General features: G+C 34.1%; 1 protein-coding gene across 2 annotated transcripts in view; it reads right to left on the bottom strand.

Moving 5' to 3' along the window:
* Window positions 1–16,469, bottom strand: part of ERO1A (endoplasmic reticulum oxidoreductase 1 alpha) — a 45,208-nt gene that overhangs the window by 5,061 nt on the left and 23,678 nt on the right. Inside the window, exons 7-13 of one of the 2 annotated variants that reach the window (XM_060096210.1) lie at window positions 14,426–14,546; window positions 12,381–12,427; window positions 9,677–9,688; window positions 5,955–5,981; window positions 5,739–5,831; window positions 4,636–4,882; window positions 4,071–4,140 (exon numbers count right to left, since the gene is read on the bottom strand). In XM_060096210.1, the coding sequence (XP_059952193.1) occupies window positions 4,071–4,140; window positions 4,636–4,882; window positions 5,739–5,831; window positions 5,955–5,981; window positions 9,677–9,688; window positions 12,381–12,427; window positions 14,426–14,546 (617 nt within the window). The remainder of the gene's footprint in view (window positions 1–4,070; window positions 4,141–4,635; window positions 4,883–5,738; window positions 5,832–5,954; window positions 5,982–9,676; window positions 9,689–12,380; window positions 12,428–14,425; window positions 14,547–16,469) is intronic. The other variant, XM_060096211.1, reaches the window with a different exon arrangement.

The raw sequence follows: 16,469 nt of genomic DNA, 5'->3' as shown, positions 1-16,469 counted from the left end.
TTCACCACAAATCCAAAAGTAGATATCATTATAGTCTACACCTAATGAATTAAAAAAACAAGGTTCAGAGAGGTTACATAACTTGCCTAAATTCCCATATCTAGTAAAGAGCAAATCTAGACCCCAGCCTGCCTGCCTCCAAAACTAGACTATTTATAAATATACACAAAGGTAACTGAGTTGAGATGTTCTGTTGTATGTGATTATTAACCATATGCCAATATCAGGGGAGGGGGGCGGGGGTCGTATGACATCATTTACCAAAAAAAGAAAGAGGAAAAAAACAAAGGAGGATGAAGAACCTAGGGGGATAAAGACGGGAATAAAGACACAGACCTACTAGAGAATGGACTTGAGGATATGGGGAGGGGGAAAGGTAAGCTGTGACAAAGTGAGAGAGTGGCATGGACATATATACACTACCAAATGTGAAATGGATAGCTGGTGGGAAGCAGCCGCATAGCACAGGGAGATCAGCTCGGTGCTTTGTGACCACCTAGAGGGGTGGGATAGGGAGGGTGGGAGGGAGACGAAAGAGGGAGGAGATATGGAAGCATTGTGTAAATGTATAACTGATTCACTTTGTTATGGAGCGGAAACTAACACGCCATTGTGGAGCAATTATACTCCAATAATGATGTTTAAAAAAAAAACAAAACAAAGGAGGGAGGGAGGAATAAAAACCTTTGGTTTCATAATAGTTAAATTAAAACCCTTCTCTCTGGTATTAATTAGGTAAATCAACCAGACCTTTGATTATTATTGACATTATTATCACAAAAAAATATATAGAATATAGTGAAATCCATGTACCCTCCACCAAGTTTCAGAAAGAAACCATTATAATGAAGCCTCCTATGTATCCCTTCGAAGTCCCATATCCCACCTTCTATAACTATTCTGAATTTGGTGTTTATCATTCCTTTTTTATCTTTATACTTTTAATAGATATATATATATCCATGAACAGTAGGGTATTATATTGTTTATAAAAGGGCAACATGCATTAAACTCATCCAAAAGTAGTACATGTCTTTAAGGAATAAAGAAGAAAGAAGGGAAGCCAAGAACATATCCTTCTTTTACTACAGTGGAAATTATTAATTAATCCTCCAAGTGACTCCCTCTGTCCTGAATTTATAGTGGAATCCCAAGCTTACAGTACTTGAAACAGGAAATTTGACATACAGTTCAGATGGAACATTCATTATACCAAATGGCCTATAACTTTGGAAGCATATAATGTTTTGTTGTTTTTCTTACGTGACAAACCACACACTGGGCTCAATCAAAAGAGAACAAGACCAAAGATCTAAAAATGGGAATAAATCAGCAAAGATTGGAACCTGCTATTCAAAGCAGACCTCAATTCATACTCTGGGGACAGTCTTTCCCCAGATGCTTCATTCAGTCTGAGACTTTGAAACAGCCATTACATGTATTAATAAAAGATTTACAATAGGATCCCAGATCTTAAATCTTATTGATCTAATACAAAGCCCAAATAATTAATATTAAATGTCACCATATGTTAGCAATATTCTATATCTTGTGTTTCTGTACCTTTTGGACTGAGTTCAGTAAGAGGTCATTCTAATTTTAAACATACTTAGAAAAAATATTTACCCAGCAATATTTCCCTAAGTAGATTTTTGGTGATTTGAGGTTTCCTTTAAACTTGTGTTTCAACCTTGAATTAAAGGAAATTCACACTTTTAACATTAATAACAGAGCACTAAAATTAAAGTAGATGTTCTCATCCAATGAGGGGCTGACCTCTGGAGGATTTAATAGTTGGTATAAGAGTCTACAAAATCCCTGTGTAGACAAGCATTTGTTTATAGATAGAACAAATAGCTCACATGTATGCACTATAAATTTCCAAATGGATATAAATTTTATTAATAAAACACAACTTTTACTTTAAAAGTGTTACTAAATGCATAGTGGATTTTTGGCAGTTATATTTTCACAATCAATAGATACTAAAAACACTACTGTCATGGGGAGAGGCCTTGAAAGTTCTTGACTTAGACTCGTAAAGGTTGGAAGCCTCTATCTGAAATGATTGTGCTTCCTTTTGAACACATTGTCTAACCTTGGTATTTGAATCTATGTTCACTAATTCAAACACTTGAATATGGCAGCTCTTGAGTAAATCCCTATGTGGCATGTACAGAGAATAAACGTGGTTGCTTACAAGAGCCAAAATAACATCGCAAAATTAAAACCAAGCACAATTGCTTAAATGTACTTAATATGCTAGAACCTAATTAATAAGCTAGAAATTTACTAGATCAGAACAAGGAGAAAATCCTTGTGACTTCCACAAATGACAATCAATGTCCAATAACCTGAGTATGTTCTAAAGTTAACCCGGATTAGAAAAATGTATGATCCTTAAAATAACCAGAACCTAAATCATTTACAAATTCTCCTTGTTAATTTACACAGTTTTGGAGTCAATACTTAAAATTATAGTCAGTGGGTAGAATAATCAAACATTCTGTGGTTAAACATTGTGATCTATATTCAATGAAACCAATTGACCAAAGACCAATTCTCACCCAATTCTCAGATGTTTTATAAGCCTTCAGGTGAGATCCTATTCTATTGTGAATTGAACACTAAACAATTCTCTTTCATACAAGTCCTCCCTTTCTAACCATACACTGATAGAGTATAAAGGAGACAAGATGAGATTTTCAAATGAACTTATATGACTGTTCAAATCCATTATATTCACCATAAACTGCTATTTTTTAAAAAAGTAAATATCTGATATCAACAAGTTTCCTTGGTGTTTTACTCCTTTCTTGTAAAAGGACTCAGAAAAATTATCTGTTAAATTTCACAGGATATGAAAGCTGAGTGTTTCAGAGTTTCGATAAAATGAAAAAAATGTGAGAAAATTTCTAATCTGCACAATATAAAATGAGTAGATGCCAAAACACTCTCTATAAACCAGCAAGTGTATTAAAAATAAGAAAGATATCAAAAATAGTAGGGAAAAAGTCTTGTTACAGCATCTTCCCCCTCACTTCTAAGTTCCTGGAAACTGTTTGGGAGGTTATATAAGCACTGAGATATATATTTCTAGCAAGAATGCTTTAAGTAGGAGGTAGATGGGAGGTCAAAAATAACTATTATCTAACAGTAAAAAAATGGAGTGTAAAAAGTATTTTGTTTGCAAGCTGCAAAAACCTCAGGTTCTTTCATTATCGAAAGAAACAAAGAATTAGAAACAAAGAAAGATTGTTTGTTATAAATATTCTGATGAAATCAGATCCAGCCCAGTCCTACTGAGGGCCACCTGCTTTACTTACCTATAGCTTTATAACTGAGAACAGTAATATAATTTTACTTAAGTCCTCAAAAAGACTTAGAAATCCCCTGAGGTAGAAGCATCTCTCCCTTTAGTGACAAAAATCATGCTCTACACCCAGTGAGCATTTAATAAATCTTCCCAGTGAGATTTTTTATGTGTAGTATTTTGAGGCAAATATGCACAAAGATGGTCTTGCCTGGAGTCATACCTCTATTAAGAGGTAAGGCAAAGACCAGAGCCCATTTTGTGTGACCTCAGGTCTTCTGTTCTTCCCAGAACTGCATCCTGGTGTAACTAAATTTCTTTAATTCCCAGTGAATGAGATGAACTGACAAAACAATACTGTAACCTCTCCCCCTAAAGAGCATCCTGTAATTTAGCCAAAACTATTTTCAGAATTCTCTCTAGTGAAAGACAGACTAATTCTGCCCCTTGTGCTCTAGATCCCTTTCCTTTCATTCATAAGTTCTATTTACTACATGAGAGCATCAATGTGAAATTAAAGCCTTCTGTAAAGAGTACACATTTCTGTTGTTATTTTGAAAACAACACAAACTAGATCTTAAGTTGGACTTGCTTTGGGACATCCTTTTTTCTTGAGGAAAAGAAAGATTATGACTCTGACTTTTCTGCTAATTTCAGGATGTATATCAAGATTTATTGTTAAGAATAAAAACACGGCCTTTATTCACACTTGCATGAGTTTGCATTTAAAAATTAAGTTAGAGTATAAAATTATTACCTTTAGTTTGTTTGCTTCTTTTTTGTCCCCAGCAAAAAATGAATTCTCATCAAAATGCAAAGGAAATGACCTACATTAAAAAATAAATAAATAAAATATATTCTCTGCATAGAACAGAAAATATTTTCATGTATTATAAAACATTAAAAGTCCTGCTGATACCACATTTTGCTGGTCAGTGATGAATAATATAAGTAAAATAGAGTAGAATAGATAGTAAAATCAAAATTCTATGCCCCCAAATTCTTGTCCTCAAATATAAAAGCTAACTGTATAATATAGTAGAAGTTATGCCCCAAACCCAACCTGTTCAACTAAATATGAAAATAATGCAAGTATCAAATACCAAAAGAATGGCTCTTAAAACTAAAAATATATGCCCTCTAGTACATAAGTCAAAATGAAAACAAAACCAAAACTCAATTCTAAAAGACCTATGAGCAGAATTAGCTTTTAATTATTTTTTAGATAGTTTTCCTTTCTCTAAGTTGAATATTTATGAATTTAATTTTGGATATCACTTGTCACTCTTCTATTAATGTATAAGTTGTAATACACAATTTACTTGATTTCATGAAGTATTTCCAGAAGTAACATTTTGTTTTCTGCATCTTGAACTTTATTTCCAGTGAAGAGTTGAAAATCCTGGCGCTCAAAGAATGGTACCACTTTAGATAAAGCCCTTAATTCTATTAAGTAGAGAAAATACAAGTTCTTAAGCCTTCGTGGACCTTCTCCTTCAGTTAAAATTCCATCAAATCGCTGCTGAAATTCTGTAATGTTATGTCCCCATATTTTTTCCAACCAGGTATCTGAGAAGAAAGAAGAATTAAATATTAAAAAAACTGCATTTTAAAATTAAGTAAGTTTCATTTTACTTATATTAGGTTATTGATGCCTGCAGAAGCTAATTTGATTTTATATTTTAAAATATATAATCAATACAACCATGAAAACTGTTTTATATAATTTAGCCTTTAATAGTTCCATATTAATATTTTATCTTCTAGAAGTCATCCTTAAAAGGAAAATAAACTCAATATTTTACTGAGAAACCAGGACTAATAAAATCAAATTTCTGAATATAAACATATTCATAAAACCAAGATACAGAAGTCAAAAATGACTATCTGACATTACTAATGAGTTTGAAGCCCTAATTAAAGTTACTATGATTTTGTTTCTAAGAAGTAAAAGATACTTTAATTCTAGAAGAAATATGTTACTGATGAAACTCCAACATGGTCTAATTTTTCAACAGCCTTCGTAAAGCATGAAGAGCAGCAGAAAAAATGCTTTTACCTGTTAAACTCCAGGCCTGAAGCTGGCACACAAATATAAGGATTCTGATACAGTAATAGCTAATGAAAAACAAACTATGCTCTTGAGAGCTTTTTTAATTCCCACAACAAAAGAACATTTCCAAAGTGACATGTATGATTTTGAGCAGCTTCTTAAAAGAAGGTGAAGGGAGCTAAGAACAGGCTGAACTTTTCCTTATAAGGTCCATGGTTCTCACATTCCTGATTACTACCATTTAAGAACAAATCTTTTACTGCCTAATATTCAATAGGGTCAATCCTTTCTTATCCAGGTAAATACCAAGAAAATTTTAAGAACACCTGAAAATAAGTGTGGTAAAGTGAATAAAAGTAAAATGTCACATACCTTGTAGAAGATACCGTGCACACAAATGCACATTAATGCTTGCATGGAGGCCAGAAATAAGCTTGTAGAATGCTCTTTTTTCTACACAGAGGCCTACAAAAAGTAATTTGGAAATATAAATTTCATATGTGAAATTTGTAAGGCAGAAAATTAATTTTACGTGCATTTAAAAATGAAAAAAATGTTATTTAAATTTGCTTAAAAATGTTCAATTACCTTCTAGCCAACTGTAAAAAGTGTTCTCTGAAATAAAAAGAAAAATAAGTCACAAGATTGTAAAAATGCCAAAATGTACGTTTTTCAAAAGTTTTAAAATACTATAGCAAATTTTTGACAAACAGTGATTCAAAGGTCCAAATTTTGTTTGTAAAGGAAAGAGAGAGGTTCTTGGTATGGATTCACTTTAAGTTCTACTTGGCTGCTTGGTCTTTAGAAGGCTTTAGCATTGCCTTAGGTGGCCCCAGCCTCATAACTTTCTGGATAAAATGTTTTATAAGAGGTCAAAACACAGAATTTAAATAGTAAATAAATACATGGAAAAATACTTAGCCTTAGTAACAATTCATGCTATAAAAATTAAGAACTCATTATACACTTTTTAAAATGAGAAAAGTTAAATAAAAATTATAAAATAGTATTGGAGGTATATTATTATAGCTGGTAGTATTATATGCCATTTAATATTTCAAAAGAGCAATTCAAGGAGATATTACAAAAACCAAACATCGTTTATATTTTATGACATAATAAGATCACTGTTCATATACTTAGACTTGACAATTCTGCTTTTAGAATTATGGTCTTAAGAAATAACTCAAAATGGAGGTGGGGGGTGGATAATCTGCAGAAAGATGATTATGTTATATATAATTTTTAAAACCTGAAATAATCAAAATATACAAGGCCTAAGCTGACATGATAGAATACTATATACTAGTTAACATGGTTGAATAATATAAAACTATTAAAATGAGAAGAATGTGGAACACAACAATGCATGAAAATGTTTATTTGAAATAATATATAAAAAGGCATAAGAAATAATTATTATAACTGTGAACATTCTATGTATACACTTACTAGTGATGACAAACATTGAATTATATAGTTCTTTTTACAAAGTTGTTTATAGTAATATTAATAATGAACCAAACAAGCATAAAAGTAATGGAAGAAATGACAAAGGAAATAAACAATAAATTTATATATTTAGAGACTACATAAAAACGTAAAACATCTGTGTGTCAGAAAACTTTATAAACAAAAGCAAAATGCAAACAACAAACCGGGTAAAATGCAAATACAACAAAGGATAATATCCTAAGTATATAAAGAGCTCACAAACTGAATAAAAATGCCAAAGTGCCCATTAAAAATGGGCAAAAAATATGAATAGAGAATTCATAAAGGGAAAATATAAATGGTAGTAACAGATAAAAATTGTTTAGCCTCACTAACAATAAAATGCAAATTAAACATATATTGTAGGGCCTCCCTGGTGGCGCAGTGGTTAAGAGTCCGCCTGCCGGGCTTCCCTGGTGGCGCAGTGGTTGAGAGTCCGCCTGCCAATGCAGGGGACACGGGTTCGTGCCCCGGTCCGGGAAGATCCCACATGCCGCGGAGCGGCTGGGCCCCGTGAGCCACAGCCGCTGAGCCTGCACGTCCGGAGCCTGTGCTCCGCAACGGGAGAGGCCACAACAGTGAGAGGCCCACGTACTGCAAAAAAAAAAAAAAAATGCTTAAAGAGTCCGCCTGCCGATGCAGGGGATACGGGTTCGTGCCCCGGTCTGGGAGGATCCCATATGCCGCGGAGCGGCTGGGCCCGTGAGCCATGGCCGCTGGGCCTGCGCGTCCGGAGCCTGTGCTCCACAACGGGAGAGGCCACAACAGTGAGAGGCCCACATACCGCAAAAAAAGAAAAAAAAAAAAAAAACAACATATATTGTACAACACAGGGAATGTAGCCAATATTTTAAAATAACTATAAATGGAATATAACCTTTAAAAATTGTGAATCACTATGCTGTACACCTGAAACTTATATAATATTGTACATCAACTATACCTCAATAAAAAAGTAAATAAAAATTCAAATTAAAACTATAAAGATACAACTTTAAAGAGTAAAGGTTAAAATATAATACTTAATGCAGATGAGGGTCAGGTAAAACTAGCAGGCACAATGACTGGAAGGGGTGTAAACTAGCACACCCTTCCAATGACAAAAAGCAATCTGGTCATATGTATCAAGAGCCTAAAATGTCCTTATCCTTTGATCTAGTAGATCCATTTCTAGAAATTTAGGTTGTTATGGGTGAATGTTTGTGTCCCCCCTAAAATTCATATGTTGAAGCCCTAAACCCTCCCCCTAACCCCCACTGCTCCCCATGTGATGGTATTTGGAGGTGGGGTCTTTGGGAGGTAATTAGACCAAAGTAAGGTCATGAGGGTGGGGTCACAATGATGGAATTAGTGTCTTTATAAGTAGAAGAAGAGACCAGAGCTCTTTCTCTATCATGTGAGGATACAGTAAGAAGGCCAGCTGTTTGTAAGCCAGGAAGAGGGCCCTCACCATGAACCAGATCTGCTGGCACCTTGATCATGGACTTCCCAGCCTCCAGAACTATGAGAAAATAAATGTCTTTTGTTTTAGCCACCTAGTCTATGGTATTTTGTTAGAGCACCCTGAGCTGATGAGGATATAGGCTAAGGAAGCAAGTAGACATGGTAATGATAATATATAAAACTATAAATATATCTATTATAAAAATATAAACATGTAAATAATAATAATTATCAAAATGTTAGCAGAGAAGCAGTATGAGATAGTAACTAAAGCACAGACCCTGGAGCCAAACTGCCTGATTTGAATCCTGACTCTGCTACTTACAAATCATAAGATTTTAGCTGAGTTGCTAAACCTTTCTGGGACTCATTTTCCGCCTCTATAAAATGGAGATAAAAATAATACCTCCTAGGATTGTTGGAAGGATTAAATAAACTCATATTTGTAAATTGCTTTGAAAAGTACTAGCATGTCTTCTTAGCTATTATCATTATCAATTATTTTGGGGTTGTGGGATTACAAGTGATTTGTTTCCTTATGGGGAACCTCTAGGTTTTGAGGGTTTTTTTTTTTTTCAAGTTTTGGACCATGACTTGGGGGGAGTAGGAGTGTGACATTGCTTGGGACCTAGCCATCTAAAGAAATTTTCAGTTCAGTTTTATAATCCTGAAGTAGATATTCTCTGAATGTGATCCAGTTAGATAATCACCTAATATATCAGCTTTCATACTTGACTAAAATGAATACTTATAAATATACTCATAAATAAGATATTTTCTCTAAGGACAGCCTCTACAGGTTAACAATCTTTTCTCTGATAATGAGAGACAGGTTGAGATCTTCAAATAGTAACAAAAATCATTTCAATCTCACTCATAAAGCAAAAACATTCTCAAAAAGACAGAGTAAACCTAAAATATGTTAAAACTTTTAGCTTTACAATTAACTTAAAGAGCTGGCAATGATACCTACACCCAAGAGTCACCACAAGCTTGGAAGACGGTAGCTCAACACTCCGATCATGTCTAGAACCTTCCTATATGAGACCTAGCAGATACTAGCGTTCAACCAGTAAAGGAGAAGTTTTCCCTGACAGAGGCTGGGGAAATGCCTAGCTTTCACATGCAATAGCTAAGATGTACCAGTGAATTATCAGAGGCTGAGGCAGGCTGTCTCTACTGCCTGATCCCAGACACAAAGAGTCACATTTCCCTTAACCTATGCTGTCACCTCTAGAATTTCAGGTAAAGATATAAAAATTAACTTTTTCTTTGTCTCACGTGCGGGAAGAAAAAAACAAGTTTGCCCAACAAACATCTGAATGTATAAGCAAATTCATATATGTGATGTATGATAAAGACATTATACTTACCTTCACTTTTCCCTGAAAAAAGAAAACAAAATGCTTATTATTAAAAACTTCTTCGAGATGCTCCTTTTAAACTGCTACACTTCCACAAAAATAAGACTTAGTAGGGGTTACTTCTAGTTCATCAGGTCACCCACATAAATAAAATCTTAGAGTGAGATGTGCCTGTGACTGCAACTCTTTCTGGTGATGAAAGGAATTATGCCCGATTTGACTAAACGGTTTCATCTCCAAGAGCCTGAATAAAGAGTATTTTCAGCTTGTCCAAGATTTAATATGGGCTGACAGGAAAGAATAATCTAATCTATCATCTGAGAGTACTCTTAAATATCTTAAGGACTCACAGTTATTTGGCTGTCAGAGTCTTTTCACTTATTTATTTGTTCTACAGCTATAACACAGTTTCTGCTAAAGATGAGTGTTATTGCTTCCAAACTCTCGGGACTGACATTATAAAATTTTACCTTATTCAGGAATATTTTTAAAGACTATTTGTAAGATTCAAATTATGCACAATTCAGCAGTTTGTATGCAGCTGCTCATTAACTATTGAAAAACTGTCTTCATTTTGCCACTTTTTTTTTTTTTCTGCGGTATGCGGGCCTCTCACTGTTGTGGCCTCTCCCGTTGCGGAGCACAGGCTTTGGACGCGTAGGCTCAGTGGCCATGTCTCACGGGACCAGCCGCTCCGCGGCATGTGGGATCTTCCCGGACCAGGGCATGAACCCATGTCCCCTGCATCGGCAGGCGGACTCTCAACCACTGCGCCACCAGGGAAGCCCTTGCCACTTTTATTTAATGCCATTGTTTATTAAAGTACCATATGCTCATTGCAAATATATGTTAAAAAAAAAGAAGACAAAGATAAAATAAAAAATATCATCCATAACTCCCTCTGCCCAAAGATAAGTACCATTTACATTTTGGTAAATGTCTTTTTTCTTTGTGTACAGGATATTTAGATATTATATCAATTATGTTTTTATAAAAAATATATTATAGGGCTTCCCTGGTGGCGCAGTGGTTGAGAGTCTGCCTGCCGATGCAGGAGACGCGGGTTTGTGCCCCGGTCCGGGAAGATCCCACATGCCGCGGAGCGGCTGGTCCCATGAGACATGGCCGCTGAGCCTACGCGTCCAAAGCCTGTGCTCCGCAACGGGAGAGGCCACAACAGTGAGAGGCCCGCATACCGCAGAAAAAAAAAAAAAAAAAAATATATATATATATATATATATTATACATACTGTTTGATACCTGCTTCTTCTCCTAAATGTGCTATTGATCACCACTGATATAAATGAATATAAATCTTCAGCAACAATTAGAATGGCTATATTCTACTATATGAATATACCATAATTCATTTAACCAGTTCCCTAACGATAAACATTGAAATTGTTCCCATTTATCTTTAAAATAAGTGAGGGTGGTTAATTAACTTATCAGATCATAATGTGAGTTCACAGTGAAGATGATCTCTTGCCTGGGAATTTGCATTTCATCTGATAGTAAATCAATAGTTTCCACTGAGTACCATATGTGACTCCATATAAATCCAAAAGCCTTGTTTAAAGATGCTCTTTCATTTCTAAGAATGACTAGTCTGCCAACATTTAGGGAACGTTGCAATCTCACTGCCTTCCAGGAGGAAATTCATGTTTATTGACTCTATGAGATCAGCAGCTTTTCAAATAAATTTAAAAAATGAAAACCATTCCACATTTACTAAAAGTACATCAAAGATTTCATCAGTAAGCGCATATTGAGAGAACAGGGCTATATATTTCCTAAGGAAAAAGCCTGAAATCATACACTTGAAATGGTTTATTCAACAAACTGTTCTGTGTATTATAGACTGGGCAGGGTTCGTGAGTTTCAATTTTACATCCCCTCTGCACCTATACAGTGCCTAGCACATAGTAAATGGTGGATAATCATTTGTTGGAGGAACAAGTGATTTTCACTACTGTAGACAAGACCATTAAATGAGGAGGGTGAATTTCATTGATCATTTATCTAACAAACTATTCCATCTGTTATGTTCCAGACTCTGTATTAAGGGATTAAATCAATAAATGCTGCCCATATGTCCAAAGTACCAGGGTAGATCAATAGATATATAAATAATATTAAAATAATGCTAGCAAGTGGAAAGAGCTGTAAGAGGAACAAAACAATACATAAGATCACTTTATGAGGAGAGAGAGATTACTTCCAGTTAAGAGGATCAGGGAAATTTGGGCGGGGAAGGCAGCATTTAAGCCAAACCCTGAGTATAAGTAGAAAATGAAAAATGTTAATGAGCTATAAAGTCATGTGAATTTGAAATCAGACTCCCAATATATACAACAATTTCAAGTTTTAGGAAAGATGTGAGGCAGAAGTTTTTTGATATTCATTCAACTCAAAGATGAGTACAAATAGTAGAAAGCCTGAACACACACATTCTGCAAAAATGCATAAAAGAATAAATGTATAACTTAAACTTAATCCTATGATAGTCTAACACAATGAACTTCATTACAAAAATACTCCTTACTGAAGTGTAATATTTTCAACACCAATTACTCTGCAAGAATGAGACATAACTTCGGTGAAAACAAGAATATATGATCTCAACTGCTCTTGCCAACCCTTATCTTGCCTTCTCCTTCCTTCTAACCAAAGTTCACTGGCTGAAAAATAACAGTGCAAATAAATAACTCACCGTGACCAGAAGCCAAAGGATTTAAAGGTCTTTTAATTGTCTGTGGCCTACAAACAAAAGAATTAAAGTATAAAGTATAAAATATAAATATGTTACCCATCATGTTATAATTATTTAAGTAAAAGTGAAATTATCTCGAAAAGTTTTTTAATGACTATATCCAAAATAAAATTGTTTTACTGACCTTATAAAATATTTATTTGCTCTAACTGCTTTAAGGGAGGGTGGTTATTTGTTTTAGTGATAATAGTTTCTGATCTTTTCCCATTGTAGCAGCTAGAAAGTCATTTCCTAATCACTTCTTCAAACAAAGGAAGAAAAAAATACCAGTCTAGCTCTTCTCCTAGAGTTACTAATGTTTTTATATATATCATATATGTGTGTGTGTGTCACAAAGTACACTCCTACTTGAAAGACAAACAAGCAAAAAATGTAAATATCCAACACAAGCACTAAAATAAAAAAGGGGAAAAACTGGGTAGATTATTTTCCACTTTGGTAATTTTAAGTACATCAGTTTGCCCTGAGGCCATCAAGTTTGTTATGATTTCAATAATAGGTAGTTTTTAACAAGAAAAAAAAGAGAGAGTTAGTATGTCACTAAAGTGTTTTTAAATCTCAAAATAAATATTCATTAGTATCTTTAGTAGAGTGTAGGGATTGTTTTAATGTCCTTTTATCTATTTTACAAATTTGCACAGCTTGAGACATTTTGAGAACAGAACATGTAAGTTGTATTTTAACATCCTCAATTTAGTGCCTCATACATTGTTTATAGTTTAGAAATATTATGGGGACCATGATATAAACTAGTTAGGAAGTAACTACAAAACTTATACAAAATCTAAAAAATGCTTTAGTTGGACTTTATTTTACTTCACATCAAAAAAAATTAAGGAAAAAAACCTTTAAAGTCAGTCAATAAACTCAGTAAACCAAACATTCCTAATAATAGTCAAGAGAATTTAAATGAAATACATGGCAGAAATGAGTAAATAATGAAAACTCTCCACTTCCCAAACTGTAGAAATTCTACAAGTCAAAAAAAGAAATTGCTGATCTCTTATGCGTATATTTGACATAAAAAGTGAAATGTATTTTTGCCACTTTTGGGAACTCCAGAAATCTTCCCAGAACTATCCCCATCTCTGAGATAGCATAACGCTTGTGTGCACACAGGCGCGCACAAACACACGCATCCCTTCCAAAAACCAGTACATACATTGTTTACAGCCTAGAGGCTTACAAGTGGACAAACTTGAAGCATGTCTCAGTCTCTCAATGATCAAATTGACAGCTTCCATTGTAGTGGGTAACAGTACAAAGGGGGTTCTTCCACTTACTAGATCTTTGACACTAGACAAATCACTTAACCTTTCCAACCCTCAGTTTCTCCATCTATAAACAGTGATGACTACAACACAGGGGTATTACAAGGACTAAAGGAGAAAATGTACGTAACATGCTTAGCACAATACCTGGCACACCGTGAGTGCTCAAATGTTACTAATTATAATTATTCTCTGAAAAGAATTTAACTTTAAAGCAGGTAAAATAACTATAGCCACAAAAGAGGAGTATAGAGCACCAAAAAGAGAATTAGGAATTATACATCCTAATCTATTCCCTGCCACTAACTATATGATCTCTCCGGCTCTAGCTTACTTCATCTATAAAATGAAATTCTAGTACAGCAGAAACTAACAGAACATTGTAAAGCAACTACACTCCAATAAAAATTAATTTAAAATTTTAGATTCTATAATTTACTTAAGGAACATTTGTGAAATGCCTACAATATTCCCATAAAAGTCTAACACTGTTCTAAGTCTTTTAAAGAACAAAGAATTATTTGTTGAAATGCATGTCCACATGTTTCCCCAGAGGGGAACTGGATTAATGAACAAGTACGTTTCCACGTCCAAATACATCCTTTAATAAGGTGAATTTGATTTGTTCTGTTAAATCAATGTGATTTTGTTTATTTGTTTATAAAGAGAAATGAACACATCTTTCAGGAATTTCGAAATGAAAATGACACGTACTTAAAACAGTTTTCTTCATAGATGACATTCCATATCTTCCAAGCATCTGGTCCCTTGTAACCCGTGTAGCGCTCAGGATTCAGGAGCAAATCGACATATTCAGCATCAGGAGACTGTATGTCTGTAAAATAAAATGTTTTAATAATCTTCCTTCTTTTCAGTAACCTTAAAAAGCTAATATGACCAGACTGTATTCCATCGATTCTAAGGCACTACAAATGTAACAATGCATCTAGGATTTAAAAACACCTTTTTAGGAGAAATCCTAAAAAGAAGGGAAAAGAAGGAACAAACACAGCCACATTAAATTACACACTGTTTACAAAAGCATCTTGGTTTTAGAAATGGTAAAAAAAAAAATAGGAATATGTGAATTTTAGAATTGAAGGGACATAGTAATTCAATTTTTATAAGCTATCCAGGCAAAGAATATACCATACATTTCTCATCACATTAACCACAAGCAGTTCATCAGTAACTAAGGTAAATGAAGACATATTAGTACCATACAGTTTATTACCAAATACTTCCTTCTTACATGACCACCATCAGGATGCACTACAAAGCTGTCCCACAGGTATAATCCTAAATATTCAAAAAGTTATAAGCAGGATGATATTTGTATCAGCATTATTTATAAAAGGGAAAATCAGAAGCAACCTAAATATCCAACAGAGCAGAGCATGGTCTATGGAGCGAGAGTGCCTGGGTTAGAATCCAGGACCCGCTACTTATTCACTTCGGAACCGTGGTCAAGTTATGTAAATTCTCTATGCCTTGGTGCCCTCATTTGTAAAATGGAGATAATACTCATAGCATTACTGTGAGACATAAAGAAGTTTATATGTGCAGAGTGCTTAGAACAACAGTAAGAGTATAATAAATATTAACTACGGCATTGGTATTATGATATATCTTAATAGACCATTTTACAGTCAACAGAACTGTTAAGTACAAAGGCTGCCTAATAAAATGAAAAGATAAGCATTATAGAAAAGTTAATTACAGAGATATATGGAAAACATAGAAAATTGGTGGGATATTGGTTTCTCATATGTTCTATAAATTTGTATAATATAACTTTAAAATAAAACCAAAAAAATATGGCCCCTGCTCCTCAGTGGCTTTGGGGAATTAGTTAATAACACAGTAATACCGGACTCATCGATAAAGCTTAACAGTATGAACCAACAAAGAATGAGGAAGTGAGTGAAAATGGCCTCAAAGCAACCAAAGTAGATGACAAAAATCTGAGCAGAAAGATGCTTACACGAGACTCCATCAAGCTCTCTAGAGTACCTACTTCTCATTTAAAAAACAAAGATAAAACTATGCTTGGTTATTTTTATCCCAATTCACAGTTCATTAGAGTCACAAATTAGGGGAAAATTTGCTTCTAGAAACAGCCCAGTGACAGCACCTAGAAATAACAGAGTCCAAGGCAGAAGTAGCAATTAAAATAACTAGAAGAAGTAAAAATAAAAATTTAAAAAACAAATCTGCATGGAATCACCTAGTTCAGGAGCAGATATCTCTGTTCATCTCAATTAATACTATAGGTATTACCTCAGTATAGCAAACTATAATAAATTCATAAAAAATAACTCTGACTCTTAAAAAATATATATAAATAACACTCAGCATCTAGTACTTTAAGACAGAAAACTAATCACCAAGGAATGATTAAATTTTTAATATCTTGCTTTGTTAGAGATAAACATTAGTTGACATAATTTTACTTACAACAAATACTTCCTCTCTCCCAACTTTACTAAAAAAAAGGTTACTATAACCTTATTTTGCCAGGTAACAAAAGCTCAAATTTCTAATTAGGATTTACAAAATACCTTGTATCCTCTACCTACCATTTACATACATTATTTATTCCTTACAAAGCTGTCCTTTTTTTTTAATATTTACCCTCCTTTAACAGAAGAAACAAATATAAATGGACAAGTTATTCACCCAAGATAACAGAACTCCACCATATAAGGAGTGACTTATTGATTTGTGACACAAATGTAAGCATGTAGTCTTAAAAGGA

The sequence above is a fragment of the Mesoplodon densirostris genome, chromosome 4, assembly GCF_025265405.1.
Source record: "Mesoplodon densirostris isolate mMesDen1 chromosome 4, mMesDen1 primary haplotype, whole genome shotgun sequence".
Taxonomy (NCBI): Eukaryota; Metazoa; Chordata; class Mammalia; order Artiodactyla; family Ziphiidae; genus Mesoplodon; species Mesoplodon densirostris.
Note: the sequence above shows the minus strand (reverse complement) of the source record. Positions and strands in the feature narration are given on the sequence as shown.